This window comes from Leptosomus discolor, chromosome 1 (assembly GCF_034619465.1).
Source record: "Leptosomus discolor isolate bLepDis1 chromosome 1, bLepDis1.hap2, whole genome shotgun sequence".
Taxonomy (NCBI): domain Eukaryota; kingdom Metazoa; phylum Chordata; class Aves; order Leptosomiformes; family Leptosomidae; genus Leptosomus; species Leptosomus discolor.
This window is the reverse complement of record NC_141391.1, coordinates 29,592,514-29,610,488: the sequence shown is the minus strand read 5'-3', so window position 1 is coordinate 29,610,488 and position 17,975 is coordinate 29,592,514. Positions and strand designations below refer to the sequence as shown.

Here is a 17,975-nt window from a genome sequence, read left to right as displayed (position 1 = left end):
AAGAAGGTCTTGTGCATTCATTGTCACTGCTTTGTTTTCATTCATTGTTACTTTTCATTCTTCCTCACGTGCGTGTTATTTTTTTTCTCTTGTAGAACAGTTCGTGTCTGGCTGAAGAGAGACAGTGGGCAGTATTGGCCCAGCATATACCATGCAATGCCATGTAAGTATAAGGAGGTGTTTGCTATGTACTGTGTATTTGCAGAATGGCTTTTCTGTTTTTGATGAAGCTCCATGTTTCTGACCATTTGCAAGCTTACTACTCCATATTAAATATTATTCTTGAACAACCCTTTTGGTTTCTGTGAAGCTTTACCAAGTTGCCTGCTAATGCTTCTGAGAGGTGTCAGGGATTACAGCAGCAAAAGAATGCAGATATGCTAGCAAGCGGTGAGCATTTGGTGTAAGTATAGTTAAAAAATATGGGAGCTCAAAATGTAGTCTTGCATTCTGCCACTAATGGAGTCCATAATGCTTTGTAAGTCTCCAGTATAAATCACTCTACTCTTCCTACCACATGTGCTCAGTCCATTAGAGTGCAATGGTAAATGGGTTTATTTGGTAAGAACTTAATATCCTGTGACAGCTAATATGATAGAGGGGACACTAGACAGGGAAGGTAGCTCTTCCAGTGAAGAAACAGAAACATTTTACCCCTGCAATTAAATGTGGAAAACCAAATGTCCCTGATGGATTCCTCCGGTATGATCTGGTGTATATCTCTTCTCCCAAAGAGAGTGTTCATGCTTTAAAAGAAACTGCAAATCTATGTCCATTTTTCCAAGAGACAGTTGAAGAAATCACAGCCCTAGCTGTTTGTCAGTGCAGGAGTATAACTCTGCAGGTCACTAGCAGCAGGGGTATGCTGATGCTGCTTAATCAACTTCAGATGTGCTGGGTTAGCCTGTCTTTGGAAAGCTTATGAAGCTGACCTTAAATCCACAGATTGGGAGCATTTATCAAGTCCCATCAAGGTATTCCTACTGTCTGGAGAAAGAATTATTTTCAGCTAAGATAGATTTGGAAGAAACATCTGTCTCCCATGATATGTAAAATATTTAATAGATAAAAGTTTTAGCACCAACATCAACTTGAGACCCTAGAGTGGCCATGGCATTGGACTGCCTGTTCTAAGCATTAATTTGGTAGAGGAGCATATCTCTTCTTCCTTTGGTGATGGACTAGCTCATAAGACTATGTCAAGCCTCAAAGGTACTTTCTGCTCAAGATTTTGCACAAAAAGGTATTGGAAACCAGCTAATGATGTGGCAATCTGTGGAGCTCAGTACCACGATCACTAGCAGTGGCCCGACTTCCCTTGACCTGTCTTAAGAGGTTTGCTTTCCCCAGTCAAACTGTTTTGAAATGGCTATTCAAGCAGTTTGGCATTGATGCTTCTCTTTTTCCGTGTGGTGTTTTTGCATACATTTGCATTTTAAAATCTTGTTAGGTCCTCTTCTGGTCTTAGGAAGGCTGCGTTATTGCCAGTAATAACAGCTTCACTGGGAATGATGAAGTAGATCCAGATCCACTCAACGGGGACTATTTTTAAAGCTCCTTCATAAATTTGAAAACCTGACACTGCTCCTTCTCTTGAAAGGCTGGTAAGCTTTTGAGCCTTGAGATATTAAAATTATGCTGTGTTATTCACCAATTTCAAGAACGATCAGGTATAATTAATGACTGGAGCAATGCCAATTACATTGTTATCAGCCATGGCTTTAAGCTTGGATATCGTAGGAAGGGCTCTGAGTCAACCTCTGCACAAATCTGCACTTGAGTAGAAACAATTGCTTCATCTGTTTCTGTGTGGATCACATTTTTGATGGTCCTCTGCTTTAGGTTCATACTGGTTTTTGTCGCTCAGAGAACAGTGACTGCCCAAAGGGTCTCTGTGTAAAAACGTAGTAGGCACCATGGTGCCTTGTGCTGCTTAGCAAGCTGTGAGTGGCAGTCCCACCTATAGATACCCCATTAGCATGACGTGTGACTTTGGTTATGGTGGTGCATGACCTACACCGTTTTATGATTTGGTATCAGGTAGCCTTAATACCAGTTTGTGCCCTGGGTACTCTGGGAGATGAGGAGTTGGGCCAAGTCAGCCATGTGCTTTCGTCAAGTTCTGCACCCAAATGGGTCCATCAGTGCATTCTGAACGTGAAATCCATTAAATACCTGGAACAAAGATCAAGATTGTAGATCTCTTCTGAGTAGGTATGTGCACTGCAGTTTAGTGGTGAGACTTCCCCAATTACAAAGTTTTATGCCCTGGCTATGGGTGTTTCTGTGGTTGGAAAATACTGAACAACATTGTGGCCAGATTTTTTATCATCTTCTCTAGCCCATGAGAAAGAAAGCAAGCTGTGGATGTTATACCCACTGTTATATCACCAGTAAGGCAAACTAGGTAAGCTGGAAACCTAGCTAACACGTCTCCCTCGCACCAGCATTGTTTCAGTAACTGTATTAACAACAGACCTCTGACAAGCATGTTAACTCCCCTCATGCTTAGATGCATATCCTTGTTTATACATGAGTAACAGATTATAGATGTGTTACCATGGTTAGATGTGTGATTTTTGGGCAGTGTCTGTACAGGAGAAAAAAACCCCAAGTTGGTAGACACCAATTTACAAAAAAGAAAAGAATCGTAGTCAAGAGAAGGAAGCTGAGGGGGGAAAAGCCACCCCAAAAGACCCAAACCCAACCAAACAAAAACTCACAGATGTGGAACAGAGAAAAGTATTTATTGTAGTGAGGAACAGTGGAGTATCTAGTCTTTGAGGTAGATAATACACTGTCTGTCTTATGATGGTTTTCATAGCTAGCACTTCACTTTGAACAGGAGAGTGAAAAACTGCAAAGCAAAACATGCTCCTTTGGTCTTAAACTATGTCACTTTTAGGCACTTCAAAGGGAGGTCTGTGAAACTGCAGGTACAAAGTTTGTATTTGTCTTCTACTTCTGTTAGCCTCTATAATACAGGTGACACACTCTTGAGAGCATGAAGTATGTAATTGGGCTTTTCCTCCATAATTCATTTTACAAAGGCTAAAATCAGTGTCTGTTTGCCCTGTATTTAAGATAAAGATTAAAGCCAGACTTCTGCATCAGGAATATCCTGCCTGTCCTCTGTAGTAGTTCAGATTAATCTTTTTCCAGTCTGAAATCCAAATGATAGCTAGGTGCTGAAGTAGAGGGTCTTCAGAGTGCTGTTATTTTTCCTGGCTATAATTTTAAAAAGGATCTTAAACATCTTGGAAGCTTAGGGGTTGTTTTAGTTTGTTTGTTTGGTTTGGTTTTTTATTTTTTTTCTTCCCCTATTCTTAATGAGCCTAAGTGCTTAAGCATCTGAATGACATCTTATTTTCACTGAAGTCTAAGCTTCTGAAGTCTTGTTACAACTGTCATCACTTTAACTATATTAGTGTAGCTAGTGTGGATGTAATTTTAGTGCTGACATAATGATTTTTCCAAGAGCACGTGTTACTGAAGAATTCCCTTAGGGAAATGGTTACAGCGAACCAAGTATCTTTACACTGCTATGACTGCGTACACAGAGGTCTGGAATTTAGAAGTGACTTTTTTTTGTAATCAGCCTGTGTCAAGCAGTTGCTTGCACTTTTTGTGTCTGAACTGTTTCAGGCTGTTTGGGTAAAGCATACTTCAAATAGCTAATTTACCTGAGACTTTTTCTCTGTGAGCTGTTTATTGCCTTTGGAGTTACAAGTAGCTCTTTCAATGTATGCACAGTGTCTAGTGTTTGAAAACTGATATGCAGAATATGCCTGTTCTGGAATTAAGTGGGTTTAAAAGGAATATTTTTTTTTTTTTGCTTAAATTGCTTTTTTTTTCTGTCTGTTTTACATACAAGTCATTCTGCTACAACCCTAGAAGCGTCAATATAGTAGTAATGCACCACCATCCAAAGGGATGATTTGAGTTTGCCTTTTCTGAGGGAGAGGGATGGGAAGGAGCAATTTTGTCACTGTTAGTAGCCATAATTTAAGTGTTTCCTTTCTGGCAGTTCCCTTGAATTGGAGCCTTTTCTTTGATTTAATTTAGTCAGGCCTTCCAGGAAAGAAATAAATTGCCTGCCTGGATGTAGGTCTGGTAGGCTTTCTGCTTGCAGTTGGTTGTCCTTTAGGAAATGTTTCAGGGGGTAGTCAATACTGAAGGTAGAACAAGTTTTGTTAAACAGTCAACACAGACTTTCCTCTTCTTCATGTAGCTTTGCTGCCAACTAAACTATCAAGGAAGATTTGTTGAGCTATGGACTGTTTAATCCTAGGTGAGACATTACAGAAATTGACAATATACTACTGCAAAAGAGAGGACTCTGAGCTTGTTAGTAACAAAAGCATTGTGAGTAATCACAACAGAGAGTAGAAACCAAGAGGGGGAAAAAAGCAGAACTAAAAGCACATCTGACTGCAATCTATATTTATCACAAGAATATTGTTTAAAAAACACTCTTATCACTATCAAAGGAACAAGAATGCCTGCTCTTAGCTGCAGTTGGCAATTGCTGCTGAAAAATAATTCCTGAAGGTTTCTGTTGGGACAGCAGGACTCCCAGATGCACGCTGCTGTGTTGAGCAGTAAAAATAATCCCTGCCTTCTGAATGCAACTCCACAGTTTCTCAGTTAAAACAAGCATAGCTCTTGAATTCTTGCAAGAAAATTCTGGTTTTACCCTTGATGTGAACCCTGCCAGATCTTCGAGTGGCATAGTACGACTATGTGCAATTTAAGAGTATATCCTGGCTTCTATTAGAGTAATATTGATATAATAAAACAATGGATAGTTTTTGATACAATCTTTTATTTTGGCCATAGTATGTGATACTGTCATAGCGTTGTCTGTGTTGAAACTGGAGCAGGGGACAGTTGAACTTAGAGTCCTTAATATTGGCTGATATGTTGATTCCTACTGCAGATATAGGATGCAAGCCTCTGACATAATATGGTGTTTTCTTTTATTGTCAGTGAAGTTCAGGCGAATGTAAAAAATTAAATTATTCAGCTAAGTAATCTCTCAGATTTATACTGAAATGTCAGGTGCCTCATATCGAAACACCACCACTGCTCTTGTATGACACACCTGTTTTCAGATAACTAGCAAGAAAAAATGAAGGAGCTGGAGCAAGAAATTGCCATTGTTCTGTGTCCTAATAAGGCAGGGTTGAATGAATTGCAAGAACGCTTTTTTTTTTTTTTTTTTTTTAATGCTTGTCTATTGGAAGGGGCAAAATGCTGAACAGCACCATAAAGAAGCATGTTAGCTAGTTTTAGGCTTTCCAGAACTTCAAGAAAATGAGAATCACAGTTTTGTTAACTTCATCAACATGTTCATTTTTTTCAGCTCCATGTTCATGCATGTCTTTTAACCCGGAAACCAGAAGGCTGTCCATAGGTCTAGACAATGGTACAATCTCAGTAAGTACATCCAAAGATTTCTAGTTGAAATGCTTCCCTTTTGAGAAGTATATGTGTGATGTTGTGGTGAGGATATTTTTGCTAGTGTTTGGGAGAGAGACTTTTTACTGCCGGTGGAACTGAAGCTGTAGTGTAGAAAATGGCAGATTATTACAAATTTCATTCCAACTGCCACAAAGAGATTTGAGTGGGGTTTACGATATTTATTAGGCAACTCAACAAACTGTCTTAATTTGCATATCTCATAAAAAATAACAACACAGAAAACCAGCTGTTGTTTTATTAAATTTGAGTGCCTTGTTAATTATACCATACCAAAGTTTTCTGAAAGCAGCAATTAAGAGGTGGATTTCTGCTCCATATCTAGCTGCTTTTCCGAACTTCAGCGTTTGGGTTTTGTTTTCCTCTCACTTCCTTCCAAGGAGTTGCTCCTAACTGGCAGTGCTGTTGCTGAAAGATTTGGTTTATTAACATCTCAGATATGTGTGTGTGGAAAGGAAGTAGGGTGTTAAAACAAGAGTCTGTCTTTTAGATCTTGGACAGAGGGTAGCAGCTGACCTTATTAATTGGATTTTTCTTGTGGAATGATGAGTAAAGAGCTATATCACTTTGTGGAAGAGGCATGGGTCAGAGAGGTATTTTTTACCTGTGCCTCATCAATAGACTCCTCTTCCAGTTTAAGATAATTCCAGATTTTTACTGCTGTTGTCTCTGTGTTATGGGCTTTATAACTAAATGAGTGTTTGTTTGCAGGTTGACATAAGCTGCAGCTGTCTGTACCAAAGCCAAGATAGTATTTGGGCAAGGGTGTGTGACCCTTTTAGCCGTTGCCTGTGAGCTGTATTAAAGATGTGAAGGTTTTGACCTATAAAGCTGTTACTGGCTAGTAGGAGATTTCTCCTTTTGTATCTAAGAGATGGGACAGCTACCAGGGAATTCCCTGCACCTCTGAAATTCCCTCCTTCCCACTCTCTGGAACAGCTGTAATTTGCCAGTCTTACTAGGCACTTTTGTTTTCACCAGGCCTTTAAGGAATGTGAAGGCAACTGTAAATAAGGTATTTAAATGCTCTGGCATGATGGTAGAGATGTGTCCTTTGTCTTCGGGGCATTTTGTCTTGAAGAGTCAGAGGGTACTTGAGTCTGAATGGAGTAAAAATATTTCCCATTCTGAAGCTAAAGAAGGGAAATGAGATATGCAGGTGGTAAACCAACATGTGACTTTGGGTACTTATAGGTATATATTGCCATGTCTAAGGCAGATTCTATTTGTTGCTAAACTAGGCTTTTCATTTCCCAGTCTTGTGGAGCACATAAGAGGGGGAAGGGCTTATCTGTGTGGCATGATTTAGTCCCCTGTAGCTGCAGGGTATGCAATTGTAGGTAGAGGATTGTGCAGAAAATGCACTCCAGAAACTTCCACAAGTGATGAAATTTTTCCCTCTGTAGCAAACCTAAGGCTTATAAGAGAAGCCACAACTGTAATGTGCTACAAGAAGGTAGTGGAGATGGGGATGGAAGAAGAGCAAGGGTAGCCCTGTATTCAAGTCCCAACAATATTGGGGTGTTAGAGAAAATCCACTGGTACTTGAAAGTGGGTTACAACTACCCTCTGGAAGAATTTTTCTTCCTGGGCACAGCTATGATGATTATACAAGCAAGCCACACTGACCACAAAATAAGAGAACTTACTACAACAAAGTGACTTTAGTGCCCTTACTTTTAATTGGTGGTCCTCAAAGGGAAAGTACAGGCAATTTACTTGAGCAGCTTGAAATATTTGGGAATTAGTCAGCTGCTCCACGTTAGCATATCTGGTAATGCCCAGCACCCTTCCGTATGCTGGATGCAGGATGAAAAAAAAAGCTGAAAATCATTCTGCATCCTCACTTTGATCGTTTAGAAAGAAAGGGCTCCCAGCAAGGGCTATAAGCTGATACAATACTCATAAGTGACACATAATCTCAAACTAATCTTTTTGCAGTGCAAGGAAGTACTGCTTTTACTTCCCCCAGATGTAAATGGGGATAAGAAAGTGGAACTGCCTTTTTTTCGTGTACATGAAATTTTTGTAAACTGCATGGATTTTGGTTATAAGCCTGGCACCTCAGAAATGTCTATGGTGCATTTTGAGGAGGCTTGGCAGCAATGCTGTTGTCACAGAAAGATGTTCGAGCAAAGCCACCATAAGGTGAGCTTGTATGGGCACCTTTCCTTGCGAAACAGGGTGACAATTTTTGCTTCTACAGAGATGAAGAGATTGTTTTCAACCTTTTGTAACTCCTCAGCACGAAGGTGGCGTAAACATTTGTGCAGCACAGCAGACCATTCTCTTGAGTGAAAGATTGTCTAGCATCTTGCTTGAAGAGCAGCAGTACCTAAAGTAAAAAAAAAAAAAAAAAGTTTCTATGTTTTTTTTTTTTTTTTTTTAGAAGAAATGGTATTTCAGTTACTTTGTGTCTTAGGAATTGTCTGAGGTCCCTTTTGGAAGCTTAAAGACTTTACCATGGTCATAAATTCCTTGCTCTGAAGTAGAGAAAAACATGCTTTAATGGGTGCAAGTCTTTCAAGATACCAGAAGAAGAAACAGAGGAAAGGTCTATTTCTTGCAATAGACAACAGACTTCCACAGCCAAGATGAGACTCCTCACCTAATTTCATCCATCTGAAAGTTAGCTTCCTAGATAAAGTTAGTCATTATGTTCTGCAGACAGTAGAGGAGAGGTGAATTGCCTTTGGAGACACCCACGTTACTTACCCTAGAAACTGTTTTAGAATGGCACAAATATCTCTTCCCCATTTCTGGGGAGATTTAAATGAGGGATTTAGGTTTTAGATAGCTGAAGCTGAATTAATTAAGCCAAATTGATCTTTTTTGCTGACTACGCTAGTGTCTAGATGAAGCTGTTATACACTCTGAGCAGGGACACAAGGACAACAGGGCACCAGAATAACCCCTTCAGAATTCTTCCTTGGGGATGATACTTACTAAGATAAGTTATTCTTCCACATTATCTGATCTTGCAGGTGTCTACAGGTTTGGCCATAAACAGCACTTTGAGTACCTGAGACTGAGTCAGGCTTTACCTGCTGGTGTGCAGCCTTCCCCTCTGCCACTGTGGGAAGTTTACTCTTTTTTTTTTCCTTCAAGAAAGCTACACGATAGTTTCTGTCCTCTCCCAGTTTTTGTACTTTATAAAGTGAAAACACTGTAAACATTTCATAGAGCTTTCTTTGCAACAGACATAGATGTAGGGTCTGACAGTAGATTTAAGAGTCTTCATTCTCTTCCATTTCTGAAGCAGGTTTGCTGTTCTCTGGAAGACGGGGGAGTGCTGTTGGTCACTTGGAAAAACAGGATGAAGTCAAACCTTTAAGGAGATCTGCAGTGTGCTGTCAAAACGGCATCATCTATCAGAGTACAGACTATAAATTCCCTGGGGTGGGAACTAGGTTGTGAATGGGTAACACATAACTAACATATAAAGATTTTTAACTCTCAGAAATTAATTCAGTTGCCTAAGCAGAGGCCTCTGGTGCTGTTTTGGAATACATCCACCTGCAGCTCTGGAAAGGCATGGGTCTTCTTTAGACCCTGGGCCATGTCAGACAGCCCCATGGCCAAGGACTCTGAAATGTCACACACCTGAGTATGGGTTTGCCTTAACAAGAGTCATGTAAAACAAGATGATGGTAATATTTCCAGGAGGATTTACAGAGGCCTTGGGTTCAAGAGAAGTTTGCGGTGGATGTACACGTTTCAGTGTGAGGGAGGTGTTCTCCATGAAGGTATAGCTAAGAGTCTTTGTACAAGAGTGGGCACTAGATCGGACAGGCTTTTCAGATGCTCAAGACTTCTCCTTTCTGCTTTGTGAAGGCTTTCATGGTACCAGGTCACTGTTGTAATAATAAGCTTACCTGAAACAGCCAAGACTGATCACTAACATTTTCAGTAGAGTAAAAATGGTAGTAAAGTAGCTCCAAAAAAACTCTGAAGAGCAAAAAGTGATCTTGCCAGAAAAAAATGTTTTTAATCCCTGCAAGGAGGGGTTTTGATTTTGCCATCCTGAGCACTCTGATATATCCCAGACCCTACTGTGCAAAAGGGCTCATACAGGACTCAGAAATCTTTCTCTGTTCTGTTAACAAGCACCGAACGAGCTGCATGAGTGACCCCAGCCTTTCTAGCTCATTAAGAAGAGCTAAAAAGCCGCCTAATGAGAACTGAGAGTCAGCAGCTTTGAGAGGAGAAAAACATCTATGTATGGAAGGATAAAAAAAACAGTTTCTAATGGTGCAATATTAAAGAGATGTAGTCGGTGTTTTTGTAGTGCAGATGACACAATGTATGTGCAATAGGGCATGAATTTCTTGAGCAAGGTGCCCTGTGCTAAAATACCTGTCTATTGACGCAACTAATACAATTGGCCTTGACAGGGAGAGGGGAATGAATGCAATGGAAGAACACGTGACAGTGTGAAGGGGAGCAGGGAGCAAGGGACCTAGAGAAATAGTAGAAAATGCAGAACAAGAAAATGCATTGCAAATTATCATATGCTTTCAAAGAGAGTGCAAAGGAATAGCTCTTCATGGGGAAAAAAAAAAAAAAGAAGAAGAAAAATTATAGCCAGTATTCAGGTTAATTGGAACTGTGTTTATTTTGAACTGTATTTTTTTTATCTGTTTGGATGGAGCAGTGTATTGATTGTACGTACCTATGGTTTGTGTTAAAGCATACAGAGCTAATCAATACTTGGGTAAACCTTACGAACTGAAGTTGTGTTTGATTCACTGTATTATAATGGAGAGACTCAAAAGCCTTTTCAGTCTTTCACTGAAACTGTGGAACTGTTCGGATCAGACCAGAATGGCCACATCAAATTTATCAAGGGAAAAATGAAAAGAAAAACAAGAACACAAACCATGCTCTTCATCCCACCTGAAGTCAGCAGCATCTGTGTGCCACTACAGTCAAAGCTGGGGACAGACAAATTGGTGGGAAGTTCTCCCACCATGTGTTGCAGCAATTGAAGCCATTTCTCTTAGGGTAACAACAGCAGGAAGTTAGCATTCATAGCAAAGGGTCCTGCTTCAAGTAGGCTTTGTAGTAAAGCATTTCATGTGGTGGTTTAGTATTCTTCAGGCAGTAGTTAATGAAGACCAATTCCCCTCTAAGTAGCTAGGGAGGTATAGCAAATTTTTGACGTTCTGTGGTTTGTGGAGTTAAGGTGACCTGGGTATAGAAATCCAGCTGACTTAATTGATTTGTTACTGCTTTTTAAATAACATTCTGCACTGTAGTCATCAGCTGCCAGGGGAAAGCTAACGGAAGGTGGAGCAGATTAAGGAAAGAAAGATGAAGTAGAGCAATTTAAGAGAGCATGTTTATAACTCATTTATGACAGAAACCTAGATACAGCAAAATACATAGCTGCCTCAAATCACTCAACAGTTTTCCTGGAAGCTGGGATCTGTAGATGTTCCACAGATGGGTATTGTAGCCTCTCCACCTTGGTGCCAAGCAATAGATGTGATGTGTTAGGGTAATCCTGGTTCTGGAGAGCCATGCATATTACCTACAGTGACCCCACAGAAAATGCAGAGTGACTTTTTTTTTTTTTTTTAAATTCCGGTTTGGGAAGTGTGCGTAAATACCAGCTTTTCAGTGGTTAGAATATCTTCTCATGCTCGTTTGCACTATAAACTTTTGGGTTGCCTTAACTATAGTCTGTAGGCTTCTGAAGTCCATTCTTCTCTACCATTGCGCAATGCTTTTGGCAGTGCTTATATGTGAACATGTCACAACTGTATGCTTTAAAATTTAGCTTAGCTTGTGTTTATAATGTTTCTTTTTTTTTTTTTCACCCTATTTCAGATTAAATGAGTTAGGTTTTACTTCTGCCCTTAGGTAGATTAGCTCAGAAAGGGTTTCTGTGTAGTTTGCTGTAAATTATTAATATCACGTGGTTATGCACTCTTTGGTTTTCCTTTGTGTTTCTCTGAGTACACGGTGTACGCTTGTAGATACCTGATGGCAGTTTGAAAGCTAATTCATGCTGTGGTGCCACAGAGCCTACCCTTTGCCTGGGTGTTTCCTCCAGGGAGGAGATGTTGCAGGAGTTTTGTTGTGGCCACTCTGTTTCCCCAGCTTTGAGCAACTCTTCTCTTCAAAACGAGCGGCGGGAACACCCAGGTGCTCAGTCAGTTTAACCACATGGGTTTTTCCAGGAGCCGAGGCTGCTGTGCAGACTCTTGGCTGCTGTTTTCCTCCTGCAAAAGCCATATTGGCGGTTAAACAGCAGCACCAAGGCAGCAGGACCGCAGAGCCGGTCCCCATAGTTGGGCTCTTCCCCGGCCGCAGGAGCAAGCCAGGCTGGGTCACACCACACATCTCTCCCCAGGCAGCCACAGCCTGTGCTAAGCCATCCTCCATCCCACGCATGACTGCTTGTTAGCCACAGCGAAGCAGTAGCAAAGCAAGAAAGTTTGTTTCTGAGATACCAGAATAATTATTAACAAATAGAGGGATAAAATCAAGGGGCGGTGGGGTGGGTTGGGGAGAAGTCTGGGTTTGTATTTGAAGCACTGAGAGACTTTTGAACAGAAACCTGAAATGTGCTTCTATCGTGGATTATTGGTACCTAGTTTGGACTGAGCAACTTCAAGCAGGTCTTGCATACCTATCCCGAGTTTCCTGAGTGTTCAGGTTGGGGTGTGGTGTATGTGCACGCATGGATACATGTGTGTACACACAGGCACGCGTGTGCACACATAGCTGTGTGCACACATGCAGGTTTCTGCCCAGGGAGTTTTGCTACATGCCACAGATCTCAGGTGTCTCTCTCATTTTGTGATACCTTGGCTCATAGACAGCCATTTTTGTCAGCTTTTTTGACTTCTTTTTCATAGTTCCTCTTTTATCCCCATCGTTCTATTCAGAAGCACTCTGATGTTGTTTCCTAAGCAGCTTTAGGAAATGATTTCGTTTTTTAGATGGAAGCACTCAAAATTAGCAAAAGTATAAACAGGACTGTGGTTGCAAAGAAGGGAGAGCTTACCTTGGTAACGAATTCAAATGAAAACACTTTCAAACACTTTACATCTCTAAGCACTGTTTCTTTTGTGTTTATTTTTTTTTTTTCTTTCCCCTCCCTCAGGAATTCATTTTATCGGAAGATTACAACAAGATGACACTAGTGAAAAGTTACCAGGGTAAGAACCATGATCCGTGTTAATTGGTTTCTATTGTCATTACTTTTTGTTAATGTTCTCTTAAGGAGTGTGAATGAAGTCTCCTTTACAGTGATTGATTGTTTTTCTTTAAAACGAATGTAAATGCTGGTTTTATCGGTAGATCGATAATGTGCTTTGTTCTGAGATTACAAGACTTTTAAAGAGCTATTTCATGTTCTGTTTTTCCTTTTAAATGTTCCTTTGGAATATCATTCTAGGCAGCAGACTGTCCAAAATCCAGACCACGTTTGGGGAAGAGGAGTATTAGTTTTTAATATTTAGTAATCTAGTGTATCTAATGAAAAAATTTAGGAAACTAACCCATCTTTTAGGGCTCAGGCATTCAGGACTGTAGCTTTTGGGGTAGCCTGGTTATGTTTTAATAACTGTTGGCTTCAGTAATATCAGGATTATCAGTGAATACCTGTCATAGTAAAGTGTCAAGAAATGCTAATCCATACCTTTTCGAATTATATTCTGGTATTCACTGATGTGATGCTTTAAGAATCCTAACTATTTATCCTTGTCAAAACTCTAAGGACACTCCGCTTGGGACAGGTATTCTTATAAAAGCAACAAATACATGTGACGATTTATTCTTGTATGTCTTTTGCTAAGAGGTGGTATGATATTATGTGATATCATATTATATGCTAGGCATTATGTTTCTGCATAGAAGCCTCTGACATGTTGGCTTGAGATTTCTCACATACATTTTAAAATATGTGTTTACTCATATATTTTGAGTTTTATACCTTGAAGGGTTGAGAGGATAATTTAGAGCTCTAAGTGGAGGCTCTGGGGATCACTTTGTAACATTTAGATTTTAAGGTATGAGGAGAATCTTGATTTTTGCAGAGTATGGCTAACATGCATCAGCTTTTGAGTGTTTTACTTCATCTCTTTCATGAATGCCTGGTGTGTTATAAAATTAAGCTAGAATATCTACATTTTTTTCTTAGCTTGTAAAAAAAACTGAAGGAAAATATCCAATGATGATAAAATATATATGTGAATCTTAAATACGATTGCTGCAGTCTGACTGTACGAGTCTTTAGTATTCGAATTTGTGATTGCTCCACAATCATCACAGTCTGACACACCTAGGTTTCATATTTAAGGGTTGTTGCACTGAAGATTCCTACTGACTGTTCTGTAGCACCCTTTGTGATTAGCTCATCCATTTCCATGCTTGGATTCAACCTTGCAGGCTACTCACAGCCTAGGAAGGGTGAGCTGAAGTCTTTTCTTCTGCATATGCAGAACAACATATGCATGAGACCACCTTTCTTGCTGAGCTCTTCAGGAAAAGGGCTGAAAATTTTGGAAGGGGGGAATGTATATCTTGGCAGCATGTCAGAATAGCCAGTTGACTGCGGCAGCCCACCCAAAGCCTGGGGAGCACCCCTCGTAAAATTAAAAAAAAAATAAAATTTAAAAAAAAATTAAAAAAAAAAAAGAAGGAAAAGGAAGGCTGTTCTCGTGGCCTTCAGCTGTAGTGTGCCAGATGTGCTGCTGCTTCAGAGCATTGGAGGAGGCCTTTGGATAGGAAGATGCCAGGGAGAACCTCCATGGATTGTCCTGTGGGAGAACCCAGGTAGTTCAGATGGCATCCCTCGAACACTGGACAACATAGGACTCTAGTGAGGGTCCGTTAACATCAGCAGAGAAGCAGTACAACTGGCCAGAATCCCAACTGGAGCCGCCTCCTTACCTGGCTGCCTGTCTCAGCATGGGAAGGTTTTTGATTGGTTCTGGACATTTTGTGCCAGGACTCTCAGATGCTGTGTTAGAAGATTTTTGTCTGAAAGCTGTGGACTTATTTTAGGGTAAGAGAAGCAATATTTGTGCCCAGAATAGGCATCCTTTCAGTTCTAGCCCAAACCATGGTGATCGCTGACAGTGGCGTGTCTGCCTTCAGATGCCTAAGCCAGTGTGTGCGAGACTTGCTGCTGCTGTGTCCCTCAGGGGCAAGGAGCCCCTGCCCCATTTTCCTCCCTCACTTCCAGAGTTTGATGCTTGTTCTTTTCCTTGTTTAAGCTGATGAAAACTGTATTCCCCTAATTTAAAAAATAATGGCAGTATGTGAGTGACCTAGTTTTGGGAGTGGAAAGACAGTGTGGTGGTCCCAGGCTGCTGAGATTCCCCAAATTCATGTGTGTGGGTGTCTGTATAGTAATTCCCTCTGCAAGGGTTAAAGAAGCATTAGGGCTAGAGTTCTGCTTTCTGCACTTTGCCAGCCATGTGGGCAAAAGTTTGGGTACTGTTGGAGGTGTGTCTGGAGTTTCAAAATCTTGTTTCTTGAAAGGGACCAATACATAGAGGCTGGGGATGTGGCACTGTGTTAGTCATGACTCAAGGGTGGCTCATGGGGCATTGGCCTCCTACAGGCACTAACTCCCCTTGCGTGAGGAGGGGTCATGCAAGCATTGGAACAGTGCTGTTTGGGATGCTCTGGGAAATGAAAGTTTTCATTCTGTTTGGTCTTTCATAACTATCACCATACCCCCTTCTTCAGACACAGCACCAGCTGCAGGCACAGACAACCTCCGCTCATAGCAACCTTCTTTTTCTCCAGGTGGCTCCTCTCAGATTCCTGAGAGACTATGGGTGTTGCAGAAACCCTTCCCTCCCCGCAGCAGCCTTGGCTTCCAGCCCCTCACAGCCTGGTCCTGCCGCATGGCTGTTGCTGCTTCCTGCTCTGCACAGCCTTCTCCACCTGCCCCTTGCGACTGCACCTTCTTACTGGGGACCACATTTCCAATCTGTGCCCCCTCTGGGTGACAGAACACCTCCTGGTTCCCCCCCCCCCCACCTTTTTTTTTTTAATTTATTTAACATGCGCTTATTTTGCCAAGCAGGATTTGTAGACCTGCTTCTGCCCCATGCTTTCTGTAGCCTGCCTATTTTGGGGATGTTCCCCTGCCTCTTTGCTTTCAGGCCAGCTCACACCATACCCTTAGTTCTACTTTCCCCTATGCACAGCCTTTTCTCTTGTGCTTTTCTTGCACATGCTATGGTTTTCTTTCTTACTACTAACTTCCACCTCTCTTTTGGTGTTTTTTTTCACCGTTGTAACTCTCCCTTCCACCCAGCACAGCCCCTTGCCCTGCACTGTGCATGGCTGTGCACTGCCTGTGCTTCTCGGACCTTTGCCTTTAGACACGCTGCAGACCCTCCTTTTCCCTGCGCTCTGGCTGCTGATGTCTCGGTGTGCACCTCCTGGCTGGAGCTTCTCTTCTCTAGGCACAGACCTTCCAACCTCTCTGGAACCTGCTGTTTGCACAGTGCTCGCTGCTGCTTTCTCATAGCAGGAGTGCAGCCCCCTGCTCCCTCCCACCCTCCAGCTGCAGATGAACCTGCTCGCTTCTGTCTGCTGCTTCTCTGCCTTCGTGCACCATAATCTTCATGGGCTCTTTTCTTCATGCTGGCTTAGACAGACCTGCTTTTGCCTGGTGCTTGCTGTGGCTTTTTCTGTACTGTGACCACGTTCACCCTCTTTCCCCTTTTCTCCATCCAGCTGTTGCAGTGAGCAGCTTTGGCAGTGTTTGCTCCACTTTCTTTCTGCACATAAATGGTGCTCAAACCTTCTGTGGATGAAGGACCAGCTTTTTGTTTGCTCTTTCACAACCCTGAACCTATGTTAAACCTAGGACCCAGACCTATTCCTTGCTCTACTATCAACTTCTTCTGATGTTTTGCTTCTTTAAGCCTTACATGGGTCAAATTCGCTTTAACTGACAAGTGGCTTTCTACGTGCATTTGTCCTCTCTTTTCTCCCTTACTTAAATGACCTCCACTGTGCTTTCAATTGGTTCAGATATTTCTGCCATCAGCATGTGTGTGGTGGCACCAGCTAATACGTGCAGCACTTGCAGGTGGGCAACAGAGCGCTGAACTGAAAGCTCTTTTTCAGGAGAGAGGATAAGCAAAGCTATCACGTGCACCCCTTCCACCTCTTGGCATGTACACATTTATTTAACGTTTACTCCTCACTTGCCAGAGGGAGCTGCCTTACCATTCACAGGCAGTACTTCTATCAAAAGGTACAAGCCCTGCCTTTTAGAAGAAGTTTTAGCAGGAAACAGGAGGAGATTTAGGAGAGTTGGGTGGTGCCAGCTATCCCCACGGCCAGCTTAAACCGGGGGAAGCCAACACTAGCCATAGCAGTTGCCACATGCTGAGAAAACATTCCTGGACAGGACTTGAACAGCCTTAGACAGCTTTGCACATCCTGTGGAAGTGCATGGGCCTGTCTACAGTGTTGGTGGTGCACACATGTTTACGAGCCCATCAGGTGCTTGTAGCAGCATGCATCCCATCGTGGCCCTTCCTGCAGTGCGCCACTTCACCAGCTAGTGCAGGTGCTGCCAGGGAGACCAACAGATAGGTAAAGACAAGCACTAGTCACTCGTGGGGTCACTGAAGTTTCTTCCCAGAGAAGAAATCTGGAGGGTAGAGGGAAGAGAGGATCTGTTTAAAAGAGCTCAAGTGACTCCTGGAATTTCAAAGTGTATGGGAACAAGAGCCAAAATGTAAGCTTTTCTATGGGTGAAGGTGAAAGCGATGGGTGAGGGTGAAAGCATCTGGGCACAGTTCAAGTCTGATGCTGTAAATTAGTCCAGCTGCCAATCATAGTCATAGCAACTTGTGTCAATGCATCTATTGACTATTCTCCTCAGGGTGTCTGGGTCTAAAACTCGGTGTGGATCAGGGGCAGATGTTGGCTTGTGCAAGCCTTCTATTCTTTGCTACAAGTGGTTCCCCTCATAGGGTTTGAACACATCTCTAATCTGTGCCGTATATTTAGGGCAGGCAGCAATCTTCCCATACTGTTCTGAGGAATTTCTCTGCATTTCAAATGAAGGTTTTGAGCTGGTTTTTAAGTGTCCAAAGATATTTAATCTTTCCAGTGTGTCAGCTTTTACGCAAACAAGCACAAGAAACCTGCCTTGTGCGGCACAGGTTGCCAGGTCTCAGAACAGTAATAAACCAGTAGGGCTGTAGATTGAGGAGTATGGCATTCGCTGCTAAGTTACAGCTGGGAATAATTCTGCATATCTTTCCAGCCACTCGTTTTATTAAAAAGTCAGCTCAATCAGCACTTCACGAGCAAGTCCACTGGTCATTCATACAAAAAAATGTCTGTACAAGCCTGGATTCCTTTGCTTTAATGAAAAGCTTTTGATGGCTTTATTTAGGTAGCAGTAGAAATGTATTCCTTCAGCTGTTTTATTCATCTTGCTCAGCTGTGATCTTTTTAGTTTTTTTTTTTTTAATTTTATTTTATTCCAATTCCCTTTT

At 41.8% G+C, this 17,975-nt stretch overlaps 1 protein-coding gene across 1 annotated transcript in view; it reads left to right on the top strand.

Annotated features, from left to right (window-relative positions):
- Nucleotides 1-17,975, top strand: part of WDFY2 (WD repeat and FYVE domain containing 2) — a 64,040-nt gene that overhangs the window by 32,544 nt on the left and 13,521 nt on the right. The window contains exons 2-4 of the mRNA XM_086481928.1: nt 96-163; nt 5,366-5,439; nt 12,596-12,650. Coding sequence (XP_086338054.1) covers nt 96-163; nt 5,366-5,439; nt 12,596-12,650 — 197 coding nt within the window. The remainder of the gene's footprint in view (nt 1-95; nt 164-5,365; nt 5,440-12,595; nt 12,651-17,975) is intronic.